The sequence below is a fragment of the Corvus moneduloides genome, chromosome 17, assembly GCF_009650955.1.
Source record: "Corvus moneduloides isolate bCorMon1 chromosome 17, bCorMon1.pri, whole genome shotgun sequence".
NCBI classification, from domain to species: domain Eukaryota; kingdom Metazoa; phylum Chordata; class Aves; order Passeriformes; family Corvidae; genus Corvus; species Corvus moneduloides.
Genome location: NC_045492.1, coordinates 11,513,941 through 11,540,955, shown reverse-complemented (window position 1 = coordinate 11,540,955; position 27,015 = coordinate 11,513,941). Strand labels below are relative to the sequence as shown.

The 27,015-nt window shown below is 41.7% G+C and overlaps 2 protein-coding genes and 1 long non-coding RNA gene across 3 annotated transcripts; all 3 read right to left on the bottom strand.

The window, feature by feature from the left end:
* Positions 1-305: 305 nt before the first annotated feature.
* On the bottom strand, positions 306-7,649 carry LOC116452698 (uncharacterized serine-rich protein C215.13-like). The gene is made up of 5 exons (XM_032127354.1): positions 7,638-7,649; positions 6,841-6,969; positions 6,018-6,026; positions 4,456-4,548; positions 306-2,879 (listed from the first exon to the last, which is right to left on the bottom strand). The coding sequence occupies exons 1-5, from the start codon at positions 7,647-7,649 to the stop codon at positions 2,040-2,042; spliced, it is 1,083 nt and encodes a 360-aa protein (XP_031983245.1). The 3' UTR covers positions 306-2,039.
* On the bottom strand, positions 5,365-11,647 carry PRELID3B (PRELI domain containing 3B). The gene is made up of 6 exons (XM_032126756.1): positions 11,527-11,647; positions 10,679-10,847; positions 10,218-10,307; positions 9,768-9,838; positions 8,846-8,948; positions 5,365-8,168 (listed from the first exon to the last, which is right to left on the bottom strand). Exons 1-6 carry the CDS (start codon positions 11,556-11,558, stop codon positions 8,049-8,051), a joined length of 585 nt encoding a protein of 194 aa, XP_031982647.1. The 5' UTR covers positions 11,559-11,647; the 3' UTR covers positions 5,365-8,048.
* Positions 11,648-17,854: 6,207 nt separating this feature from the next.
* LOC116452722 lies at positions 17,855-21,817 on the bottom strand. Its single transcript, XR_004243579.1, has 3 exons — positions 21,761-21,817; positions 19,117-19,212; positions 17,855-18,532 (listed from the first exon to the last, which is right to left on the bottom strand). It is a non-coding gene; the product is annotated as an uncharacterized LOC116452722 (long non-coding RNA).
* Positions 21,818-27,015: the final 5,198 nt, after the last annotated feature.

Genomic DNA, 27,015 nt, shown 5'->3' with positions numbered 1-27,015 from the left:
AAACGATGGGAGTGGGTGTGTTGGTTCAGTGGTTCAGAGCCGGTAATTTGCCGGAAACATGATAAATGTTAAGGGGAAGTTTTCTATGAGGCTCATGGCTAGTTATATAGCAGTTGTGTTAGTTACACATTAACTCCTTCCTAAATAGTTTGTTGTAATCTCAGAATCCGACCAAGTGGTTAAAAGGGTGGTTTTCGCATCTAAGTCTGTTCTTACCCCTTTGTACCATCACTTCTTGATTTTTCTAGAAAAGACACTAAAGAAGAAAGCGTTTTACAAGCAGGTGGAGCCAATGATTTTTTTTAAACAGACTTTTCTTCAATTTGCAGTGTATGGTCAAGCTGTGACAGTTCCGTCACATCGGACACAGTGCTTTGCCATGGGGTTCCTTTGGATGTAAGACTTGATACAAACACCTGAAATTCAATCATTTGCTCTAAACAAATCCATAAAAGGAAACATAACAAACTAGAAGCTATAGACACAAAGTAAAAACAATTTCCCACATATAATAAGCAAAACGTTACTAGAAGACTCAAATCATGTTTGCTATGGAAGCAATTTGGTCCTAACCTAGTGTTCATTTAAATAATTAAGACAAAATACTTGAGGAGATTAAATATTGCGTTTTTAACAAATCCTTGCACTTTTGTTTTGTTCTTTTACTTCCTTCCATCCAAAGTCAAACCATTTTTAAAGCACAGAGTAATTTTCAGCTTTATTAGAGATCTCATTTAGTCCAGAACCATTGCGATTAACAATCCCCACAGTAATGTCAGGAAAGAGTCACCAGAACAAAAAGAACAACTGTTCACCAGCTAGATTAGTCTGTCTCCAGAATACAGCAGTAAAATCTGCACCAGTGATCTGTATTTTTTTTAAACTGTTAAACAACTCTGCTCCTATAGAATTTTGGGTTAATATCTAAACCCACATATTGCAATTGTTCCTACTTAATTTTGAAGAAATAACTAGTGCAAATGAGGCAGAAAATTCTTACCTCATGCATTTGTTTTCTTCTTTATTTTTGTGTGAAACATATTCTACTGTTGTGACACACGTGGCATATTGGAGCAAAGCTTTCCAGTTTGCAAAAATGAAATAAATTAAAAAATATTTGTTATGACAAACATGTTTCTGCCCTTTTAGCACAGAAAGGTGCCAGTGATATTGAAAGGAAACATGCTTGGTTTTGAAGCCCCAATGATAACAATGATAACAAAAAAGATACAGGACAGCACCAAAGATTTTGGAAAGCCCTTCTGTGCTACCTAAGCAGCATATTTGCTGCAAGACAAGTAACTGCAGTACTTACATATATTGAGAAAGGGGATGTTACATGCAAATGGCAACATCTGATTATTTGATAGGTGAAATTATTAGCAATAAGATTATTTTAAGCCTCGTGGGCAGCCCAGGCCACAAACATGGCTTGGCAGAGAAAAATCATGCCAGCAGAGTTGGACATTTTCTTCCAGCTATGTGCCCCTCTATTCCTGCCCCACGGCTTCTCTGGTTCCTCTCACTATCCCATCTCTCACCTGCTTTTTGCTCCACAATTTTCTTTTCCCACCCCATCTCTCTCTGTACTTCTCTGTGAAATGCCTCTGCCTGCAATTCTGTAACATTAATTCAGATTTAAATCCATAAACAGAGATACACAACCTGGATGCATTTATTTGCACATTTAGCTCTATTTACTATTTGTTGGTCTTGGTAGATAAAAATTCAGCATGACTTGAAAAAGCTAAACCTTTGGGAGAGGTACCAACCATGCTGAGGCAGACTGGATATCAATCAGTGACAGAAACTGTGCTCTACAAAAATTCCAGAATAAATGTTGGTGTTCGTGCAGCTGTTACAAGGCACCGTTATAGATTTGTATGACCTGTTTTCATGCCCAGTTTAGATGCCAGGAGATATTTGTAAAGCCCTAAACTTCCCTTAGGTAAGAACTTTCAGAGAGAGAACATAGGAGAGAGCAGATAAAGGAGAGAAGTTTAGGATGGAGAGAGTTTCCAGGGGATAAGTTAGGAGGGTTAGATGCAGAGATCGAGAGAAGCTGAGGTGGTGCAGTTAGGAACATCCAGAAATGTGAGCATGGAAAGGTCTGGGGGAACTAAGGACGTGAGGTTAGACATGTCCAAAGAAACTGAGGAAGTGAGGGAAGAAGCATCCTGAAAGGTGAGATTGGAGACATCCAAGAAAGGTGTAGAGGTGAGATTGGAAACAGCCTCAGGAGTTGGTGAAGATAATCCAGAGGAGCGCTGAAACATGAAATAGTTAAAATCGGTGAGGTCTAGAGATTCCAACGAGGTGGAGGAGCTGTACTCGGAGACACGTGGTGAGGATGGAGGGATTGTACAAGAAAAGTCCAGGGAAGCTGAGGAGGAAACATCTGTGGAGGGCGAAGAAGTGAGACTGGAGAGGTCTAGAGAGAGTGAAGAAGTAGGACTGGAGAAATCTGTGGAGAGAGAGGTGACACTCGAGAGCTCTAAAGAGATTGAAGAACTGTCCCCAGACTGATCCAGGGAGCCAGATGAAGTGAGACTTGATAGGTCCAGTGAAACTGAAGAGGAGAAACTGGAGCGCTCCCAGGACTCTGAAGAGGTGAGACTGGAGAGCTCTAAGGAAATTGAAGAGGAGGTACTGGAGAAGTCTGAAGAAGCTGAAGATGTGAGACTTGAAAGGTCCAGAGAGGATGAAGAAGTGAGACTGGAGAATTCCACAGAGGATGAAGAGCTCAGACTGGATAAATCCAATGAATCTGAAAAGGGGATTTTAAAGAGTTCCAAGGAGTCTAAAGTCTTGACTCTGGAGGGGTCCAGGGAGGCCAAAAAGGGAGACCAAGTAGGTCCAGGCAGGTTGAAGAGATGACACTGAAAAGCCAAATAAATCCCCAACATGATGGGTGTTAAATCAGGAGTATTTTAAACTAAAGATCTCTATTATCACACCAAAACAAAAAGACAGCATGAACCCCCAAAAGTTTTTTTTTAAAATAATGATTCAAACTGTGTGCATGGTCTCTTAGTAGTGTCTCTTTTGGTGCAGAAAAGCCCCAGTAATAAGAGCTCACAGAATTATTGAGAACATTGTGCCTTTCCAGGGGACCAGTACAGAACCACACGTACAGTTGCAGACAGTTTTCTCTCCTGGTATGTCTGTCCTTGTTCAACCAGATTTATTCTTCTGTGTTGCATGTGCAGGATCTGGTTTTGGAAGCTAACAGTGTGCTAAACTGAATCTGTGTCTGAGAAATACAACAGGCAGTTCTAACTGTTACTCAGATAAAAAGAGGTCTTATTTTGTTACCTTTCTTTTATACCTCTGGACATAAAACCTGTGTAATAATAATTTTTTATTTGTGGCTAGTTTGAATTATTTAATAAAAATATCCTAAAGTATCCTAAAGAGAAGTTGTGATAGAAGGCAGATGTGCTTAAAAAGGGAACAGAACAGCTTAAATTTCAGTTCTAAAAGGTGCATCTAATTATAGTGTGAGTAGATCAAGAGGCTGATCCACAGCTGCCTTCTCTCGTCTCGAGACTGCACCACAAAGCAGAGAGCACTCAAACCTGTGGGTGCCTCTCCAGACAGGCACAGGAAGGCACATAAAGCTCTTCACTCATCACAACCACATTTTACGAACCAAGGAAGTGCAAGATACCGGTACAGGAGGCTGCAGCTTCTCAGGTGAACACATCCCAGCTTTTCCTGTGTTCTTACACAACACATTCCAGATGAGTGTGTAATGGATTTAACATAATCACCATGGGTGCAACTCCCACCCAGGTCACGTCTTAACTGAAGCAGGTGTCTGCTGAACAGCCGCTGAAATTGAATGGTGTCTTACTATGCAAACATTAAAATCGTGGGGATACAGCACAATGCTGAAATTACCACGCTAAAAAAAGAGCTGCTTATATACCAATGATGAGACCCCCAGAAGTTCTTGAATATATTTAATATTTATAGATAATGCTTCTGTAATTTTAGAGCTGTTGCAACATGGTTGCAATTCTTTCAAGAGTACAATGTTTATAGATCAAAAGGCAAAACAAATTAATTTTTCCAACCATGCATAATTTATGATGAAATTACAAGTTTGCTTGCTGTCCTGTATTCTTAATAAAACATAAGAGTAATTAACACCTTAAAAATCCCTTGCTATCTAAAAACAATATAATTTTGTGACTATCTTTAATCTCAAGGGTTTCTCAAGTTTATTTTACAGGGGAGACCAAATATTTTTTAAAAAAGGCAAATTAAAATACAATAAAAAGCCAGTGTCCAACAGGCTATAAATTCCATCACGTCTTCACCGAGCTCTTTCTGTCTTAATTTAAAATAACAAAGTTGTTGCACTTTTTCCTATGAAATAACACTGTCAAGAAATGTGAAATTATGGTCACCACTGTATAAAATGTAGAGGTCAGTAATAATGTTTCCTACCTTGGATAGCTGTGGATTTACCTCCTTTCTCTGCCTGGGTAAGCCATACTGGGCTGTGCTGGTAAAGCTCCGCTGTTCTCTCTGCTGCTGACCCTAATCTCCTCCACAGCCACTGGAAATGATGCCATGCTGATGACAATATGGGTCATCTTCTGCTAAATCCTGTCTAAGCACAGCACTGCACAGAGTGCAAGCAAAAACTTCACTGAAATCAGCTCAAATCTTAATAAAAAGACACAGTTCCGTGCTGTTTCCTATTACAGGACAGTATTTTGAAGGTTAGTTGATGAAGCAGATGAAGACATTAATTTTCAACTTTTGGACACCTGGATTCAAAGTAAAAATAATTGTGCAGTGTCATCCAAGTTCTCAGCAGTCCATTCTACAAAATCTGACATAAATAGCCTGTGGAGGGAGCCAGGATCTGCAGAGCAGAATTCAGGTACACTCAAGTTTTAAAAACCTTGTGCATTACTTCCTCTTTTCATGTGTTTCATAACTTCTGTTACTTTTAAATGTGGTTATAACAAAACAGCATGATGATGTAAGATATTTTGTCCACAGCTGATGATCATGGACCTCCTAAGGTAAGGAGTTAGTTCAGCTTGGTTGTAACATGTAGCCTTACCTTTAGAATAATTCAGTTCTGCAGCAACATGTAAAGCAAAGCTATCAAGTTATTTAAGATAGAAATTAACAGGTCCTGTGCAAGGGAAAGAAAAACCCCCACCTTAAGAAATTGAAGGATTCTAAAATGCTTCACTGCTTCCACACAAGTTCTTTATCAGTACTCTTCAGTTCTTCCATAAATGTGAACCTCAACAGGTTGCTGACCTTCCCTTTGAATCAATGCTCTGTCAGGGCCAGGGGATTGGAAATGTTGCAGTTATGAGACAGTGGGTGCTTATGTTTACTCTATAGGACATTTATTTGAAATATAAACGCAAGTACAAACCACAAGAGACAGATCAGCAATGTTGTAGGAAATGGTGGTTACAATTTTTCTGCTTTTTTCCAAGCAAACCCCTGGCTGACACTTGCAGTTCACTGCAGTCTGGCTGAACAGGTGCTGACACCCATTGGTGGGCAGGGATCCATCAGAGTCCACAGAACTGATTTGTTCACATCACATTCCTTCACCTCTGCTCTTCCACTACCTGTGTCCCCTCCCCTTTTTTAAAATTCTTCTATCCTCCTGGTCCTTCAGTTCTGTCCCTCCAGCTGTAACTGCTTTCTCTTCCCCACCTCCTCCATTCCTTCCAACCCTCAGAACCCCCTCTCACAGCAGTGTGGTGCATTCATCCACAGCAACCCACATTCACTGCAGTGAATCTGAACACAAATCCCAGCCCAAGATTGAAAATCTTTCCACAGGATGGACTCTCCACAGCAAACTGTGAAATCTGGTTGCTAGTTAAAGCCAGATTTGCAGAAAAGCAGAGTTATTAAGAACCAAAAAACACTACAGCAGCTGTGAATGTGCATTTTAGGATATGCATTTCAATAAAAGAAGCCACTCACTCCAGCGTATTTCTTCACCCCTCTCCTTTCAGATAACTCACCTCATAGTTCTAAAACACAAATAGACCAGAAAGTTTCAGGAATTAGCCAGAATTGAAACAAAATTTTATTTAAAAAGCGCCACATACAGAAAGCCATACTCTGACAGAATGAGAAGGCAGGCATATAAATAAAATAGAAGAAAATTATTATCTTTCAAGAAGTTGTTGAATGCCTGTAAAAATCAAACAGTAAGGCTTTTTCCAGTGCAAGGCCAAACTGTGAGTGCTACTATGCAGTCCTTAGTGCAGAAAAATTTGGAAATGAAAAAACTGACTTTAAAATATCAAATGATGCTAATGGCAAACATATAAACATATAAAATGAGTTTCAAGATAAGCATTTTTATCAGAAATGATGGTACAGTTTTGTAAAAGTTTCACATATACTTTTAAAATTGAAATGTTATTTCAGTTGTAATAATCTCCTGTAAAAGTATGGCAAACCTCAATGAGTTTAATTAGTAAGGTAGTCTCAAACCATTTCTGTTTAGAAAAATATTTAGAATAGTTAATTTTTAAAAGTTATATATTCCTGTTTTCTTCCCCCAACACAAACCTTACAGAAGTGTTCTCATTTGTTTACCAGTTAAAATAAGCTCTGGTTCTCTATATAGCAGACACTACTTAATAGGCAATTTGATAGACCAGAAATGGCATGCAAAATCAAATATGCTGGGCCAGGTGACAGTACGGTTCATAAAGAGTAACAGAGTCTTGAAATCACTTGTAAGCTTAGAATCAAAATTCCAGAAAAAGCCTTGGGCACCAAAATACCACCAGTCAGCTACTTCTGGGCTGTGCCTTTGCATCTTTCTGTTCACACTGAAGAAGCCTCGTGGGACAGAGTCCCTGTGAGGTCCCCAGGACTACCAGCAGACTGGCACACAGTGTGAGGTGTCAAGGGCTGACCTTTGAGTTCTTGCAGCAAATGACTGGTGACAGTACCAAGAACCTACAATGAGTACCAGGAAACAGAGACTGGAGAACACCAAGTGAAACCCTTGAGAATACAAAGGGCCTTGTACTGTGAGCAAACGAGTTCAGAAGGTAAAGGGATCTGAACGTAGAACAGAGGTTAAATTAAAGGACAACACAATATGCAGTGGATGTAGCAGGTTATTTCTGGAGTGTGATCAAGTTAATGAGTATATTGTTAGATACTACTTCCTCTTATGTTTAGGTATCTCCTTAGCCACCTTCACTAAGGTTTTTTAGTCTTTAATTGGTTCTTTGAAGTGAACACCTACTATTGTAGCAGCTTACAAGATTTTAAGGTTCTATGCTTATTGTACCTTTATGTAATGGGCTTTTAGAAATGAAGATACTTATTGTAGGAATTTAAGATAAAATTTGATCTTAAGATACTGCATGCCCAGCTCATTAATGTTGCATTTAGGAGCAGGATTTAGGTCTTGGTAGGTAGGTAAGAGACACTTTGATGTTTTACCTATAGTGACTGAAAAACAGTTTGAGTACCATGTTAGTCCAACTAGTCAAGTTAAAAAGCTTATCAAAAAATATTTTCTACATTCTTTTATATTTCAAGCATCAAGTAATAAGCTTTCTGTTAAACCAAGTTGTATCACACAACTGTCAAAAATCAACAAAAAAGAACAATGCCTGAACAACCATTCTGCCTAATTTTGGGCTTGGTCCCAAAAGAGGTAGTCCGTAAGTCACACAAAAAATAAAAGTTAGCCTAACATGCCAGTGTCCTCCACCATATGCAGCCTCACCACTAAATGAGGCTATTTCATATCTGCAAACATTTTAAGTTAGTGTTCATGTAAATACAGGAACTACACTTGATAATTATTTCTTCATCTGTAACCGCAATTCGGTCCAGTTCACCCAATATATTAAGTAGTCTCTGAGCCTCAGCCTTAGTAAGAATTCAGCTTTTCTCCAAATTAAATTTATAACATGCCGAATACACACATCCTTTAAATAACAAAGGATACATGTATTTAGGCCTGGAGAGAAGCTGCAGGTCATTAAGCCTCGTTAGTGATACACATCTAAGAATTATCATCATTTCTCTACAAATGCTGCTGCTGCCATCGAATTCCTCATGGTTCCTCTTGCTGAAGCTGCAAACTCTTCAATTTCAGCATTCAGTCTTTTAATTACCCATTCCAATGCTTCACGGCCCTACAGTTAAAGAAAAGTTTTCAGTGTGTAAATCTTAATAAATAAGTAAATCAGTTAAATTCTTACTGAAATTGACTAAAGACACAGTAGTTGAAAAAGGAAGGAACATGCCTCTGATATTTGTTATTTCAATAACTGGAGTACTGCTGGAACATGTTCTGCCTTACATTTCATGAAAACAATTCCTTGTATCAGCAGTTCTCACATTATGATCCACAAAAGACTTTTTTATCCAGACTGCTTTATTGTTCTCGAGCTGAACTTGAGATATCTTTGGATTGCCAGAGGACAGACTCTCAACTAAAATACTGTTTCATTGCTCCCACATAGTTATTTCAGATCTGTCTGAATGTAGATCCTTTTTTGACAGCAAAAGCAAATAGATTGCATCAGGAGGACAGCAAAAGACTGACAGTGTCACACTGCTGAGTGAGTGGAGATGTTTTTTCCAGTGAAGATTCAGAGACCTTTGCCAATAACAATTCATTATCTCTATTCACAAGAGGAAAAAGAAGAGGAAGTTCAGCATGCTGAGCATTCAGTCTCTACAGTAAAGGCAGCAGAACTACGTGGCCCCTTCCTAAGATTGCTCACAAAGCCAAAAAGTAAAACAGCGATTTTTATTCCTTTTGACATTCAGCCAGTGACCACACATTTTACACAAAGGCCATACTTACTTTTTTAGCATTGGAAGAAATTGTGTTTGCCATTAGCCCTTCTAAGTAACTGCTGAGACTGACACCTTTTACAGATATTATTGCTTCTTGTGTCAGAATGGTTCTGAAACAGAGAGCAGGAAACTGAATTACTCTGAGTAGTTTAAAAAAGGAATTCGCTCCTCCCCAACAAGTACATTCCCTCATCAGCTTTGCTGTGTAACACAGAACTTCTTGTCCCCTAAAGACAACCCACTTCTACACTGTAACTGCTTTATGCTTCTACTTATAAAACAAAGCCCAAGAGTACCCACTAAGTCCAAGTCTCCCTTTGTGGCACTTAGCCATTTCCATCTTTAGCAGCAGTATGTTAAGAGTGGAAACAGCAGATTTGGAGTTATACTATACTGGGAAGACAGTACTAAAACATCCCCTTCAACAAGAGGGATTGAACATTTCTGACCGTCATGACAGAAAAAAACTCCTATGTTAGAATCCCTAGAATGATCCTTCAGAATTATCACCACTTCCAGCAGTACAGACTCACTAAGCTCTAAGTTGCCTTAAAAACCCCAAGTAACCACCAAAACACAAACCTCCAAAATCAGAGGCTAAAGGCACAAAAATGTGCTTTCTAGTGCAAATCTGTGCTCAGGCTGACAAAGAGATCAGAAACAAGGAGCTGAAAACTGCAAATGTACACAAACTCAGTTACAGACAGGACACCCCCTGAAAAGCTGAACTGGACTCCAGCACCAAAGTCTCCCAGTGACTCAGCAGAACCAATATCACTGCAGGAAGTGACAATCCTTTTAATCCTGTTTTAGACAATTAACTGTAACAGAGGTCGTGTAAACCTCATCTTCTGATCAAGGGAAACTATGGACATTTTCAAAGCAAAGTCTCATAGCTGTGGGCAAGCTCAGAGCAGGGAGGTACTTACTTGTGTGGTTCATGAGGGTGTGGTTTATAGACAAGCCTCTCATCTACCGACACAAGGTTTGTAAATGAAATCTGTAGAACACAGGACAGAATTACCCCTTACAAATAACACAGAGTATTACAGAGACCAAAATGTTACATGATAAGGAAACAGCCAGAGTATACAGACACCAAAAAGCTTTAAAACATTTTTTCTTAATACCACCTCCACGCCCAAAACTCCTCCTGCTCATCAGTATGTTCACATGGCTCAGTCCTGACAAGTTCCAAGAGCCAAGTAGCTCCTTCATGAAAAACAGAACCGATCAACTATAACCACATTACTTAAACCCTTAACTTGTTTTGTTCTAATGCAATTTTCAAGTTATTTTCAAGATGATTTATTTTTCAAATGTACAAGGTGCTGTTATACTCTGTGATCCATTCCAGTGGCACAAACACAACTACTTACATTACAGGATTTAAGCTCCATTGTTTTTTTCACGGGGTCAACAACAGAGTGCTCCTGCACATATGTCCTTGTTCTGCAGGTGCCGATGAGCTGGGGGACAGGCAAACAGAGATGGCATTAATTCCACTAACCCACTGCAATTTTTCATGTCTTTAAATACACAAGTAGTGGTTACTGCATTGAACAGATACCAAGAGAACACAATTAGGATTTAGCTTAAAACAAAGCTATTCAGTTGAAGTAGGTCTCATTTTCCAGATGGAAGCAGTCTGAGATCCAGGCAACTTTTGGCTATCAGGGTCACTGTGTGCCGCCGTTGAGCTTTCCTGATACATAAATGCCTAAACCATTAAACTTTAATGGTATAAAAGTTATGAAATGATACACATTTATTACAACAGCTGGCTCAGGAGCTTCCCCTCCCTGCGGCATCCCTTTCTAGCCTGTGACACAATACACACCGATTTCACAATGGAGGGGATTCCCCACTCCGTGCTGAGGAGTCTGTGGCTGTGCAGCTTTCCACTGGGATCCACGTGTCTGTCCAGGACATCAACTCCAACCACGCTGGGGTTCATGGGATTGGGGTATTTCCGCATGGCAGCTGTCATCACAGTTTCCCAGGGGTGACTGCCCAAACAGAACCAGGACAATAAGCTGCACGCTTCTGTTTTCAACAGGATTATATCTTTCCCTGAAGAAAAATCTATTTCGTTGACTGGGTGGTGCACATGGACATCAAATATCCAACACACCTGATTACTTAAGTGTCCTGAGTTCTAGTCTAACTTGGTAAGAATGTTTTCCCTGTGACACAATGCCAAAAGACTACGCTTTATCCAAACTTCGGTAATACTGGAGTGATTTATTAAGTTGCTACTTCCCTCTAACGAGCACTCCCTTCGGATTATTTTTAACACAGGTATTCTAGAGCACTTCAGCCCCGACACCATGACGGGCCTCATCGTGTTTCGGCCAGCGCTGCCGCGGGAAGCAGCGGGGCAGCACAAGGACGCTCCTCGGTGCCGACAGCGCAGGTGGCCCCGCACAGCTACAGCCCCTGCTGAGCTTCCGCAGCCCCACCGGCTCCAGGAGCCTCCCCCGGCTCGTGACCCCGGGCCGGCAAGGACGCGCGGGGGAAGGTCAGGGGAGGCGAGAGGCCGCGGCCGCCGGAGCGGGGCTGCGGCGCGGAGCTCCCGGGGGGCGGCCCTGGCGCGGCGCAGCCCCCACAGCCCCCGGAAGAGGCACCCCGTGCTCGGGGCCCGGCCCGGCCCGGCGCTACCCGCCCGCCGCCCCGCACGGCACCTACTCGAACACGTGCTCCGAGGTCCAGATCTTCATGGCTGCTGCGGCGGGCACGGCCCGGGCGCGCTCCGGGGGCGCCGCCGCCGCCTTTCGGCACCGCGGGCCCGGCTCTGCCGCCGGCAGCGCGCGCCTGCGCGGGCAGCACCCGCCAATCGCCGCGCGGCGCCGCGCTGACGTCATGGGGCGCGTACCGCGTGACCGGGGCCGTGCCCGACCGGGGACGTTCGGGGTGAGGTTGGGGTGGCCGCGGGTGTGGCCCGTGATCACCGTGGCCCGGGTGAAGGGCTGGGGGTGAAGGGCGCGCCCGGGGCGTGGCACCGCGTGCTCCGCCGCCCATCGCGCAAACACGGGCGGGTGCGGCCCGTGAGCCGCGCTCCGGTGAGGCCGGGGCTCGCACGGCCCGGCCCGGTCCGGCCGCCGCTCGCCGCCTTGCCCGGGCACGGCGGGGCCGGGGCCGCGTGTGTCCGATGACGTCACACCCCCGCGCCCGTACCGCGTGCGTTCGGCCGGCAGGGGGCGCAGGGGCCCCGGCACCCTGCGGTGTGACGTCACCGGCGTGAGGCGCGGGCCGCGCGGGGAGGGCGCCCCGGGCGGGCGGGCGGGTCTGTGGGGGGGACCCCGTCAGGGCCAGGGCCGGGGCTCCATCGGCGGCCGCGCTCCCCGGCGCTCCAGCCAGCTGCTTCCCTTCCTCATCCGTGCCGTGAACCAGGGGGATTCGCGGCGTTAATAAAGAAGCGGTTACAGCACCAAACAAACCCACATGCGTTTCTTGGCGCGCCACCAAGCAGTTCCTTCTCAAATTCTCAGCAGTGTTGGAAAATGCCGTGAGTCCGGTGAAAACGGTACTTTTTTCAAACAGCAGGATAGCGTTTCATGCACACGGTGAGGGCGTGACCTCTACATACTCATAACCGCACAGAAATAGCCTCACTGGAAAAGCATGAGAGGGAAATTTCCCAGAAACAGGTTATATCACACCGTGACATTGCTGACGCCCTTCTGCGGTGCCAGAAATCAGCCTGTCTTTGGAAGGACACACACACAGTGATTATCCCCTGTGCACCCCGAACATCAAATCCAGCAGCTCTGTGACAGAGAAGCTACTACTTAGTGATAAATACCAGGTTCAGTCAGTAGCAAACAGTTATATGAGAGCTGTTAAGAGAATAAATTCGTCTGGGGATACCTGTCTTGATCTTATTTTTCCTGACTCTCACCTCACGGACTGTTCCTGAACATTGCTAACACGCCCCTGATCGGTCACAGTGTACAGAGTTATTGCTGGGAGATTGCAAGGCAGTTCTAAATCCATTGTAGTCTGAATACGCACCGAGTGATTTTTGCAACTGGAGAATTTTGCAAAGGATGTTAAAAATGCAAAGCTTTTTGAGAGGTGTCAGTGTGACACACAGTTGTGAAGGTGGTGACCCTTAAATAGACAGGGACAGTACAGCAGATACCCATCCCTTATCCATCAGGCTGTCTGTAGCCTATCATCAGGTTTTTTTTTTTTTCTGTAAAAGAAATGTTATCTACTGGAAGCAAAGCAAAATGTCATTCCCAAGAAGGAAGCATGCCAACATATGGTGCAGATTAGGAGCTAGATTTCATCAGTTCTTGCTCATGTAAACTTCAGGCTATTTTAGCAGGAGATTTGTTCAAGTAGGTTTCTGAAACCGGGTGATACCAAGTGTGGAACTACTTATAAACCTGACTTGTAAGAAAATAACACAATTTTAAATAATACAGCCAGACTTTAAGAAATAAAATGTGCATTTTTAAGCTGCAGAGGAAAAAGTGGCACATCCTAAACATTAGAATTATTTACATATACTATAATACTATAAAATCCAATATCTTTGCCCCTGTATGTTGTCAGTATCTGTCTAATAACTGAAATCAAAGAAAACATTCTATGAGTTAAGTTTGTCCAGTCCCAGGCAGTACCAAAATGATCACCGAGGACAATGATGGACACTTAAAAAAGAATATAAAACCCGTGGAAACCCATGATGAAGTTCCTTAGTCCGTATGTGTCTTTCCAGGGCTGTTTACTCTCAACTGCTCAATGCAACTGATGCATGAAATGGGCCTTGTCATTTTGGCAAAGCAATCTCCTTGGAGTGGTTAAGAAATACTGGAAATTGCCCTAGGAATTCTGGGGGCAAGTGCTCTGAGGTCCCAAACAATTTGCTCAATGAGACATAAAGATTTTTTATTTCCAGACTCGATTGCCAGCAGGGAGGTGTGGCTTGTCCCCTTTAAGCAGCCTCATAAAAACCCCATCATTTTGACCAAAAAGCATAAATATCAGGAAATAACTCACAACCCCAAAGTCTCTTTATCTCCAGTATTATATCCAGATCATTCCTCCTCTCCATAGTGGGTACCAAAACCCCAGGTTGTCAAACCCAATCAGGCCTACACGACCATGGTTTTGGCTTTCTGTAAGACAAATACAGGTATTGTATCTCACTTAGGAAAGCAAACACCACCCTGGTTCAGAGCCCAGAGATCAACCAGAGCACTCTGCAGCACAAAATGTCACTAAATTCCATCCTGAAAAGGGTTTGGTGACAATGGCAGTGACTCAAGCTGCACTTCTGAGTGAAATGAATGCAAGCCTGAAGTGCCATTCATCATGGGTCACCAGAACTGAATTGTACAGAGGTGACACTGCTGGTGACTGATACTGAGAAGGGTAAATGGGGAAAGTTCAGTACTCACCTGCTGCACTCTCTGTCACAGGCAGAACACGGGCTCTGGTTGCTTCCCTGCTTCAGGTATCACAACTCCACGGTTTTCACATGACAGCTGAGGTGTTTACTGTTTCTTACACTTAAGAAAATTGTATTTTGTGGTGTATTTCCCCCCTTGTTGTATTCTGAAATATGGCTACATTGCAGTAACACTGCACCAGTTCCTTGATCTGAAATCCAAGTTTTATTAGTATGAAATACTGGTATTCACAGGCAATATTAATGGAAACCATTCAAAGGTCTTGCTCTTTTCCTGAGCTGGAAAAACAAGTTCCCACTCCCTCTGTCAGTCTGGCAGTTGTAATGATAGAAAATCGCCAGTGTTTTCTTTTTTAAACATTCCTGTTCAGTGACTTCCATTTTACAGTTCTTCATGGCTGCCCCATCTATAAACACTCTTTCATCAGCTGTCGATTCAGTATCTCGGCCTCCTCGTGCTCAGCTGTATTTTCCTGAATGCACTTCTTAAAAGAAAACTTTGTTGGATAGCAAAGCTCCTTTTCAGTGCTTCCAGAATTGGCTCATTAATGCCTTGTAAATCATAATGCATCCCTGTCTGACAAGGTCACATCCAGTGGTGCTTTTAATAAACAAATACCTTCATTGACAGAAAGAAAGCATAGCAATAACTCAGTACAAGATGGTACCAACTCCTCTGGCTTTGCCCATACTTTAATAGGAGTTTTGTTCAAGTAATTTTGATCCTTCCAGATATCTGATTAATATCCAAAGGAGACACCAATGGGGAAATGCCACCACTACAGAACATTCTGGAAAAGTGGTGTTAGGCACAAAAGAGTTTCCATAATGAGATGTTTGTTAAGTCAGAACAGAGCTCACACTGTATGAGGGATTAACATTCACATGCTTTGGTGCATCTCTTTGTCTCCTCAGAGAAACATAGATGGAATAAAAATGTGTTTTTATCATTCTTTAGCAGTTTTACCTCCTCTGCAAGGCATTAACAGTTTCACTGCTGATGTTGAGTCCTAACAGTGCTTCTCACTGCTGCTGGAAACTGGCCTCCCACTCCAAAGCCTTTCGACTTCCTTCTTCAGAACTGATGTGATCCCAAATCCCAGAGGGAAAGGACCAGAATGCAGCAAACAACACTTGAGACCCCTGAGCTCTATAAACCTCACAGCCTCAACCAGGGGAGCTGCACTGCCAAACTCCTCCTGTGCAACTGATCTTCAGCTCTGCCCAGGCTGTGTGAGCTGGCCCCGGTGCCACCTGAGGACAGCTATTTCTGTTCTGGGGCTGCTGCTCATGTTGCTCTGGGACAGCTCTTCATGTGGCCATGATGAGCACTGTGAGGGAACACGGCAGCTGGATTTCTGTTTGCAGAGTGAGCCGTAAATGAAACGGAAAAATGACAGAAAGGCCGTGCTAGTGCTGCAGAACAAGAACAAGTGTTCAGGGCTGATTTGGCCAATGCTGCGCAGCCCCAAAACACCCACTGGAACCAGCTTGGCTTTAGCCAGACCTGCAGCAGTTCTCTAAGTTCAGTGCATTTGTTCTTCACTCGCTGACAAACAGTGACTTGCTGTTTGTATCACACCATTCAGTTCAACTCAAAACACAGAGCAGTGTAAGACAACCAAATGCCTGTATTTGTTTCTGCACTTTATCAGTTGACCAGGAGAGTTTTGTTTTCTGTCCTGTAGTATTTAGGGCTCTTCCCCTCTCAGTTTGAAGAAAAAACGGCTTATAGAAATAGCCAACAAATCCCTTTCCCTTAGTCCCTCATATTCTGGTGGAAATAGCTGTCAAGTTGCATATGAAATACAAATAAAAATTTTTACAGATGATTATTTTCTATCCTCAGACTAATACCTATCACTCCCTAAGACGAGATGAAATGCCAGTAACCCTATCAGCTTTCAGAGAAGAGATGCAGGTGTTTATATAATTACTAAGGAATCAGTTTGAATTGATTCCTGCCTTCTGTGTGGAAAAACCACGAGAGGGGGCTGGATCACATGGGCTATCTGTGTATTCCACTCCCTGTGTGGGGGGCTTCACGTACTTGAGAACAGTCTTTCAGATTTCAATTTCCACAAGTCCTCATCTATGATGGAGTAGCTTTTCTTCCCTTTTCAGATACTTGTCACCACAGCTACATTTACACCGCACAACTCTCAGGGATGTGATTGCAATAGAGCAGATCCAGTGTCTCAGGTAATGGCAGACGGAGGTGTCCAGACAGGAAAACCTGAGAACAATTCAGTGTACAAATGTCCTGTTGTAAACCTGTGCACTCAGTGTCAGATAAGGGCCTTTGGTACTTCATGGAAACAGTGAGGAAAGCCAAGGACATCATTCACAGAATGCAGTTGAGGGAGCTCTCAACAGGAGGTGAAGAATACTTTTAAAAAATTTGAAGTAGTCTTAGGTTGGAGAGAGAATAGCCTCTTCATCTTGACCATGGAATTGCTTTTCCTTGGAGAAGCTCTGAAAGGCAGAGCTGCAGTCTGAAGTGATATGAAAGAGTGGTATAAAAGATGATAAATCTCCTGTCAGATTCTACCTGGTTCTGCCATGGTACCCACAGAGGGAATGGCACACCCCAGAGAACCCCTCTGCAAACTTCCAGGATATTCTGACCGAACATCACAGGATCAATAAGCAAAATCATTTAATATTCCACTCACACTTGATGTCATTTTTAATGAGTGAAAAACAAAAAATTAGTGATAAGATCTTCGGAAACCTGTGGCCACCTGATGTGAAAGGACAGCATGGGATCTGAACTGCTAATTGGTGATACTGCTACACTGCTGCTACAGCCACTCAGTTTTAGCTGATTGGAGATAAGAACATCAAGGAGAGACTGAGATTTTGTTACCTGCCATTTAATATCTCTCCCTTCCCCCAATACCCCTGCACACCTTGAAAAACCCTGCCCAAATCCCACCAATATCCTGCCCCCCTCCCTCTAATAAATTCAAACCCAGACATTATCTTTGCTTCAGAACACAGAGTTTAAGTTAGGGCATATTAAAAATGTGCATTTTTAATAGGAGGATCTGGGACAATCATTTGCTTTTCAGATCCCTTTTATTTTATTCTTCTGCCATAAAATGTGCCAAGAGGCTTAGAGCTGCACACCTTCAGAGTGCTGTTGCCTCATATACCTTCCTTACCCAGCATGTGATACATCTCCTGTGGTTGGGAAACACTGTCTGTCACTGCCTACACTAACCAGGCTCTGGCACTGTTTATATAATTTGAATGCAAATAATTATTTTTCTTATCAGCTTCCTCGCCCACCTGACAACATCCAAAATGTAAATGCCCTGCACAGAATCCCACCCAGCTGGCCTGAGCTGCCTGCTTCTGACACTCACTCCTCCACCTGCCCTCTGGGCTCCTTTGTTTTAGCACACTCAAATTGCCACAGAGAAATGATTTACCACATTACACAGCTGTGCTTGGCTTTATGTTTGGCAGCAGAGGTCTTAAACAGGTAGTACATGGCCCTTAAATGACTTTTGGCAAGGAATGATCTGGTTCCAATTTAAAAACTGACTCAGAATTTGTAACAAGGTAGGTGCTGTTTGACTCATTTTGACTTTTTAATTTAGGTTGTGCAGTTTCCTTGACTTGCAGAGTTCAGGCAGTTGGATTATGGCTCTACAAACATCTTGTCTGTGTCAGCAGTGGGAGCAGCAGCTGCCACCAGGTGTTAGACTGAGCGCAGGTCCACGGCGGTGCACGGCTCATGGATGCAAGAGGACTGTGCTGTTGTCTGGGAAACAGTCTCTGAAACTCTGCAGAATGTGGCAGATCCCAGCCAGATAATGTTTGCTCTTGCAAGCCTCACAAATGTGCATGTGATCAAGTAGGCAGATGATAATCACATGTTATCACCCACAACTCATGAGCAAGCACAGTAACAGCACAATTAAAGACAAAACCACAAATCTTAAAGTACTTTGAAAACGCTGATGGTTTTGTGTTGTTTGGAGATAATCATGTTTCTCCCCTAATGATCCTTGTGTAATTCAAAGGATGACAACAATTCTTATAAAAACACCGTGCTCTCAAACATTTGTTGGGTGCATCTTTCAGTGCAAAGTCTGAAGAACCAGTGGCGACAGGTCGTGGTCAGAATTACGTATTAAATCACAAACATCACTCATGGTCTTCAAACCTTGCTCCCATGTCCAAAGTTTACATCAAGCTCTTTGTGTCAGAAATCTTGTGCTCCATCAGCTATCTTTGGACATGGTTTAAAGAAACCGCAACCTGGAAATTAAAGTTGTCAATTCTTTATGCACAAAGTACTGCATGAAAGTGGCCACTTAGTCATTAGTGCTGACATCTTAACTGTCACCAAGACAATTATCAGATCAATTAGAAACCAAACAGTCTTGAGACACATAGGCTTTCATCTGCCAGTGGCTGACCACACAGCTCCGGTGAAGGCAAGCCATTAAATCATTTTTATTCAAAGTTCTGTGGGCCAGAGAACAGGTAGATCCTGGATTTAGGAGTATTTCTGCTTTCCTTAGTGCTGGGACAGTATTTGTCACCTCTTTGGGAGGGGGAGGATCCGGTCTCAGCAACGGAGAACACAAGACCTCCTCTCTGGGACCACAGTCCTCAGACCTTTATTAGGAGCAGCAACTTAAGGCTCAGTCCCAGCCTTCTCAGCTGGGCCTGACAGCAGGAATTCCCAACCCCAAGCTAAGACGAAATGCTGGTGTTTGCACAGCACTGTCGACCCACAGGGAAACAGCGAGCATGAAAGTCAAAAACTGCACCTGAAAATGATCCTTGTTCTTCTGGTGATGAGGTGCTCTGACAGTTTTAAATCTTTAATATCTTACCTGGCTAGTGGTGGTTTCCTGTTTGTAGCTTCACTGAAAATACTCCTCTTTTCCAAACAGCCTTCTGAGGCTGTTTCATCCAACCTAAGGGATAAACTATAAAAAAAAAGGAATAAAAATATTAATCTAAGAGTTTAAGATGGAAACATAATGCAAGGATCTTCCATGCAAATGAAGTAACAGAATACTCTTCATGCATAATTGGGACAAAAATATTTTCTTTCATGGTATTCTCTAATAAATATATTAAACTTTAAGCAGACTCCATAAAATCTTCATTAATGTAAAAATCATAGATTCCATTTATAAAAAATCAAAGGCCATGAGATGCTGTGATCAAAACTGTCAGAGTCCAGCTTGATAGAATGCCTGAATCTGCATTTCCTGTGACCACTGTCTGACACTACAGGCCATGGGGGCTTTTTTATGTACTTAACTGTGAACTATTGTAGCACTTAAGGAAAGTGAGAGGAATATGTAGGAATACTTTTAATCTTGGAAGTCCTGCAAAAGAACTCCACTACATTCTGTCCTGATCCAAAGCTGAACACATTTAACAGGCCTGTACAAACCTGCTATATACAGACCAAGAAAATTTGAGTAAAATGTAGGCAACAACTTGAAGAGGGTCTAAGAATTTATTAAAAATTACAAAAACCTATGAGCTGTTAAAAATCCGTTCACAAACCAGTCCTGGGTGCGTTGCACTTGTAAAGGACTACAAGTAAATATCCTCACAGCCCCAACTCAGCCCTCAGACTCTTCTAGGCCTTCAACCACCCTCATTATTGTTAATTAGTGCAGCTTCATTAGAGATGATTAATTAGAGACCCCTTTGGGAGAAAACAGCTTTTTCACCATCATACTGCCTAGATTTAATGTGATGCTGAAACAAAGCTGTCTGCAACTTCGTGTTTCAGCAATAATTAAAAGAATAAGCCACATGTATAAATAAAGAAAGAAAAAGTTAAATTCCAGGCACTGAGAAATCATCAAATTCATCCCAGTATGATTAAGCTAGCTTGAATTAATCCATCTCCTGAGAATGTATTTATGTTCTCTGTTACAGGAGTATAGAGTCCAAAATGTTAACAGACAGCTACAAACTGAAGTTAAAAATATTTTTTAAAGGAATAAGTAGTTTTAGCAGTGACTACTCTTCTCACAAAACAACCATTTAAAATGTAATTTTTCATATCTAGGTCTTGCATAATGTACATTGAAGCACTTTCTAACTAGCTGCCTCAATTTATTTTTTCTCTAAATTGAGTCATTTAAGAACTACTTCCGAAATGCTGTACAAGTAAATAATATTTATATCAGTTTTAGTGCACTGATTCAATAGGATATCCAGCAGGTTCATGATTAATAGGATGGCAAAAACGGAGTTTAAGCTTCTTAGTGTCAGTGTTTGGTTTTCATGCTTAGAAATAAGAGGAATTTTTATATACACTTTCTACTGATGAAAAATTCAGAGCTTACAGGAGCTCTCCAAAATACACAAAATCCTGTAAAGCAGGAATTATTAAAAATTAAGGTCTATAAAAGGCAAGATGAAGAGCACAACTCTTCTTTTTGATCAAGATGTGCATTCTGTGTCTTCAAAGCCAGGGGATCCCAAATGTACAGTGGGATGAGTAACACAGGAACAGGAAAAACAAATCCGGTGTGAGCAGCTGGACAGTGCCTGAGCGGACAGACTGACACAGGGATCGGTGCTGCCAGATCCATCAGTGAGGGGAGCAGCAGGCAAGGAGACTTCTAAGGAAAACTATGATATTAATAAAAATCCTCCACAAAGCTTCATTAATCGCAAAACTTGGAGACAACCCAGTATCAGCAACAACTAAAACTTATTTAATTTGCTTACTCTGAAATCAATGTCTGCTCCTTTTAGAAATGTTTCAGTGTCACATGTATCTTAATCCTAGCTGATAAAAGAGGCTGTTAGCATTTTGAAGGAAAAAAAAATGATGATGATGATGATAATGATGATATTGCTGAGGTGTCACTGCATCCCCATCAAGAGGGGAAAAGACCTGGGTTTCAAAACTGACACCTTTCTGAGTAGCTCGTGTTTTCCTGCTTCCCTGAAGTTCAGTGGAGGTATTTGAATTATATTCACAAATTCATTATGTTTGGGTGATTTCTTTATACATTGTAAACTGTTATCTGCAATCAGAGATATTCAGATATTCAGTGTTAGGAAATGTTCCCTTTACAAGCCCCAATAACCAGTATTTGGTTATTAAGGATATAACCTTATTAGGGTGGTTTGGGTTGGAAAGGACCTTCTTGGTGTGGATGATTTTTATTTTTTTAAAAAAAAAGATAAAATGTGTGAATTTACAGTCTTAAGTTGCAGAAACTAAGTAGAAGAATCTATGTAATTAGGCAGGGAGCTCTTTACAGCTGACCATTAACCCAAATAGCACTTTATCATTCTGTGCCTGATTCTTTGATGGCTTTATTCAAGAAAATACAAAATACTCATGCCCACAGAACTCTAGTAAAATACATAAGTAGTAGTATCTGAGATGTTACAAATATGAAAATGTTGAGGAGATTTTCTAGGATCAGCTAAGGACTCAATTCCTTTTTCCAACTCAGGAAAAAAACAGTAGGAGTTGAGCTTCCAACTCACATGTTATCTTTTCAGCAATCTGTCTTGCATGGTTTTTCTGAGACAAAAGAATGGTTCACCTGGAATTAAAATTTAAGAATTCACAGTTCAGTCATGTGAGCCACATTTTCTCCCTGTACCTTCTTATGTTTTGAATTTCATTTCTGTGCTGGCACATAGGATGGGTGTGTGAGGGAGTCCTTGCACAGAACACAACATAAAAATTTGCTTTCCTGAAGTAGTTTTACTAATAATCGTTGGGGAGGACAGACCCATCTTTTTCCCCAAACCTTTGCTGATGGTAGGGATTAGGAGAGGTTGGTGAGTATTGAAAGGGCTCGGTAATTCTAATGTATATTTTTTTTCATTGCTGTGTTTTTAATTAGGAGGAGCCTTGAGGAGTTTATTAAATTTCCAAGTACTTCAGAGACTTAGTTTTTATTAAAATGAATCCTGGAGCATAATTTAGCAATGGATCTTTACAAACACAATCACTGAAATATAGACATGAGTTGAGCTGTTCAGATGACTGTTTCCATAACAGCACACGGCTACAGCAGGTCCTCAGAGACACAGGATACTGTTTCTATGGTAATAGAATGTCTGAGCCTCAAGGATGCACAGAAATCCGTTATGAAAAATAGGAACTAATATTTTAGATGAAAGAGACTTCCTTGTTCACACTTACTTGTGTTTAGCCACTTGTCACCTTTTTGCTATGCCTAGATTTTAGGTTGGTGACTCTCTTGAGCTTGTTTTTCTAAAACAATAGGTGGTATCTGGACACTCTGTGTGTTCACCTCTTAAAACTTTTTAAATTGTTGGTTAATTTTAGTCCAGTTCCACTGTGGCACTGGTGTGTATCTCTGGCTGGAGCTCAGCACAAGGAGTGGTGACACTGTTGCTGGGACATCCATACAGTGCATTCAGCTGCTTTCTGTCCTCTGCAGAGGATGAGGGCAGGAGGGATTGGAGGGACTGGAAAGAAAGGGTAGGGGTACGGAATATGCACTTACAGTGCTTTGTGGGCACCTGAAATAGGCAAGTAAATGGTAACAAGTAAATGAAAAGTGCTAGAAGGCGGCACAAGAACAATTTCAGGGTGGTAGGAGGGTGCATAAAGCCACAGACAGTGTAGGAGTGTCACTTTTTGTCTTAAGAAAACATGAATTATGTCCCTGCTAAGTGATTCCAGTTGTTAGCAATGCTGGTACTCTCAATTCTTTGTGCTTTTCCCATGTTCCTGCATCCTGAGTTGCCCAGATCCTTGACTGCAAAAATTCTTCCAGATTATTCTACTGGGGTTACATTTACAAAGGATCTGTAAGATGCTAATACCCAGCAGATTCACAACAGAACCTGTGCACTCCTTTGCAGGAGATCATCAGAAATTAAAACTAATCCAAGTAAAGAGCAGACTATTTTCAGTAATTTCAGAGCACCATGTATGGAGCCTGAGTCTGGCTGAAGTGAGTGTCTGGATGCTGAAGACTTTTCTGAGCATGTACCCAGGATTTCAGGACAAGGAGATAACACGTTAATAGCTGAAAAACTGCTGATACAATTTCGGTGTCTGCTTTTGAAAATCGGAGCCATTAATGGTGTCAATAAATTTGAAAAAGTCATGGTAATCCAATTACTGCTATTTTAAAACACTAAAGTTCCTTTGTAGCTATGGAAACAAAAATGCAGACATTAATGAGCAAGAGGGAGAAAACCCTGGTGTTTCCTTGACGACAGATAAAAGCAAAGCTCCATGAGACCCAAAGGAGAGAGGGACAGAAATACCTCTCACCATGACAGACAACTGAAATCCAAGTCCAGTGCAATAATAATAAACTTCACTCTGCCAGGAGTGTTCTTTCACATGACCACTCCCTGCCTTTATCCTGCAGTTATCCATGCCTGAGGCATTCAGGGTAAGAATTGCAATCTTAAAGCATGAGGTAAGAACTGGAACCCTCCTGGGGCACTCCTGGAAGAGGTGAGTGTTGTATGGAACATGGAAGAGCTTCTCAGACCTCAGGGTGAGAGGCAAAGTGCCAGATCTGAGCCTGCCCCGGTGCTTTGCAGTGTGGATGTGACTCAGGTGCTCCACATGAGCTCGGTGTGGGCACAGGGGACACCAGCATGGCACCCCCAGGTGTTGAAGAGCTCTTGTTCCCTGCAGTGCATCCTAAATTCAGGGTTCATATATATATTTATATATAGCACCTCTTGTCCCAGTGAAAATCTGTATAAATGTTAGAGAAAAGTATGACACAGATACAAGGAGCGTGCAACTGCAACTTAATTGTTATCACTTGAAATTTAGCTGGCAGCTCTCACAAAATTCACAAAATATTGTTTGTCAGAGGAACTCAACAATATTCAAAGATAACATAAGTGTGGAATTGGGACAGAGAAGACACCAGTAAGATTACAGGGCTATTTTTCAGTGGCTAGCATATAGCATAATTGAATATTGATATGTAAAATGATTAATAAAATTAATAACTAGAAGAGTTAATTGGCAAATTTGTCACAGGCATTTTGGAAGAGCTGAACTTTCAAAAAAGGTCTCATTTTAACTCTATCCAGCTTATGGTATAAGTGAAGATCCCTTCATAATGGGAAGGACAGTGTATCAATTGTTTCAAAATCCTAAACGTTGGTGTGTCAATAGCAATAAAGAGCTGGATACTAAGCTACAGGAGTGTAGGGTTTCCTGGACAACATGCTGAGAAAAACCACAACTACATAGAAACTTATGGGGGAAAAAAAAGTACATAATTGAGTTGTTTGAATGGTGTGGACCATGGGCTTACTGGTGACTGGTGCTGTCCTGGGGTGATGGTGATGGGAATGCTGTGTTTCTATATTTACAGTTACTGATGCTTCCTTTTACTGGTTTTGACAGGGATCTGAGTTGGTTCAAGTGATCAATGTCAAATTCTATTCTCTCTCTCTGTAAAACACATTAATGTTAGTGTACTTGGTGGGCTTTAGAGCATTTCTGACTACTGTCAGTTGTTCTGAGTTATCTGTTTTTCTGTGACAAATAAGAAACAGATGGAAAAATGAATACATCTGTAGTTTGTGTGCACGTACAAACCACTGAACCTTGTTGCCTTTTCGAGTTGGAGCAACTGTTCCTCTGAAAGCTACATTGCTTCTAAGTGTGTCATAGTGGTAATTACTCATGTTTTTGATGTGATATGCCTGAAAAAACTACAGCCCATTAATCCTGCAATCTATAAGGCCTGGAAAGACCCTTCCTATTCCTCCTGCAAAACATCTCTTTTGTGCAAGAGGCACCGTAACATCCTCTGCTTTTTAACCTTTCAATTGTCCAAAAGGAAGATTTGAGCAAGGAGGAGGAGGAATTGGAGCTCTTCATTCCCACCTGATACTTTAGGAGCAAAGCTGGACTCACACATCTGCTTTTTCTCTCTGATGTCCAAGATTTTTCTTGGGTTGTAGGCTATCCTTGTAAATTAGTCCATAAAACAACCCTTCACCATAACTGCTTATGGTGAATTAATACTAAAAACCCAAACCAAATAAACCCCCAAATCAAACTGTGTGATAATTCAGCATTTAGAGCTTACCTAAGACACATTAAACCTAAGTTTGTAAAAAAGGTTGGTGAGATTTTAATGGAAGATGGCTTGAGGCTGGACTTTTCCCCGTTTTTTTTAGATTTCTCCTTTGGGTGGGTGTCTGCCTCTCCAGCTCTGCTGCTGGGCTGTGGAAAGAACCCAAGCACTTTAAAGGAAAAATTCAATTCTTAGTGAAACACTGAGGTTGTGTCTGCAACCAGCTGAACCTTTTCAGTTTTGTGGCTGCCTTAGCATTTTTTCAGCAGCCTTTGAGTCTTTTCCCTATGGGATCCATTACTTCTGTCTTCTGTTTTAATTTTCCTTGAACTGACATTTTTTGGCAAGGAGACCCATGTTGGCTTCTAATGAAGCTTTGTCTCTCCCTTTTGCTGTTTAAGCACATTTTTGTCTTTAAGGTTTTTTCTCTTGGTAAGGCCTGACCAGTTTGTTAGGGTTACACTCCTCTTTGGGTGGTAGTTCTTGCTGGCTCAACAAACAGAATAAAGTGCCAGATGAATCTTAGTCGTTGTTATGCAGTGTTGATAGGAGGGCAGTAGTTTGCTGGCCAGTTGAAAAGAATGGGTTTTTTTGGAATATTTTTCTTTATTCGATTTTTTTCCAGATTGTTAATAGTTGCTTAAAGAAATTCTGTCAATTCACAAAACCGTGATCTTTGGGAAAAAAGTCATCTTAAGTACCATGCTGGAAATGATCAAATGAAAGATGTGTAGGCAACCATGATTTCTGTACATGCAAACTTAAGAGTTCATGTCTATAAAAGAAATATTGCTACCTGTGATTACCAATATCCATCTTACACAATGGTTCTTCATGGGGATTACTTCTCAGAGGAGGATTAGGTGCATTTAGACGTTCCAGATGCTACTTCACCTGCAGCAAAGTCACCAAAACCATGGAGAAATGGTGACTTGGAAATCTAACAGCTGCAGGGTCAGGAAATAGATGTCCATGTCATAGAGACAAAAATGAGCAGCACATACACCTTTGAGAGTTACTGCTTCAGGATGTGTATTTTGTTACTATACTTTTCAAACTGAGTCAAGAAAATAGTATTTTTTTTTTTAAACTATGAATGATAATAAAAGATTGAGCTGATACCACTCATTAATAATGCATGATGATTAACTGGGCAAAAAGGGTCTTCATTAAGCAGACAGAACACAAAGCTTAAGAGTTTAGAGAAGGACAGAGTAATAAAAAAAGTTGTGGTTCTTTTTTTTTTACTTCTATCCACACAGAAAAAGTTTACAGTGCCAGGAAAACAACCAGTTTTACTGAATTGATTTAAGCAATGCCAGCTTGCAAACTACATCAGGTTGTGCAATGGCACTCGGTCTGCGTGAATGGAACCCTGATGGGAGCCAGATTTCTTGTCTCTCCAGACGTTCACTTTTCTGTATCAGCTGAGGACACAGATATTTTTCCTGCAAAATTTTCTTGGAGCTGATCTCAGCTGTTAGTGTATGCATGGAAGAAGAATTTAAGTTTCTCCTGTGGCCAGTAGCCAGACTCCACTTTGTACCAAGTCAGGCTGTACTGCTGTGTAATAATGGCGATATCTGAGAGAATTTTACCCAACGAGGATCGTTTTTCATTCACTGTTGGGTGATTCACTGTTTAACTCCTTCATCAGTCTTTGTGAAAGTTTGGGATTAGCAGTCTGAAGTCCTCAAG

Coding starts and splice junctions, on each gene's coding strand:
- LOC116452698 (XM_032127354.1), bottom strand. Junction 2,880..4,455: donor TAAATCCACAGCTATCCAAG/GTAGGAAACATT, acceptor TTGGCTTTTCAG/TGTCATCTCTTCAACCTGCC.
- PRELID3B (XM_032126756.1), bottom strand. CDS start 11,558: ATGAAGATCTGGACCTCGGAGCACGTGTTCGA. Junction 8,949..9,767: donor CACCCTCATGAACCACACAA/GTAAGTACCTCC, acceptor TCTCTGTTTCAG/AACCATTCTGACACAAGAAG. Junction 8,169..8,845: donor TTTCTTCCAATGCTAAAAAA/GTAAGTATGGCC, acceptor CTTTAACTGTAG/GGCCGTGAAGCATTGGAATG.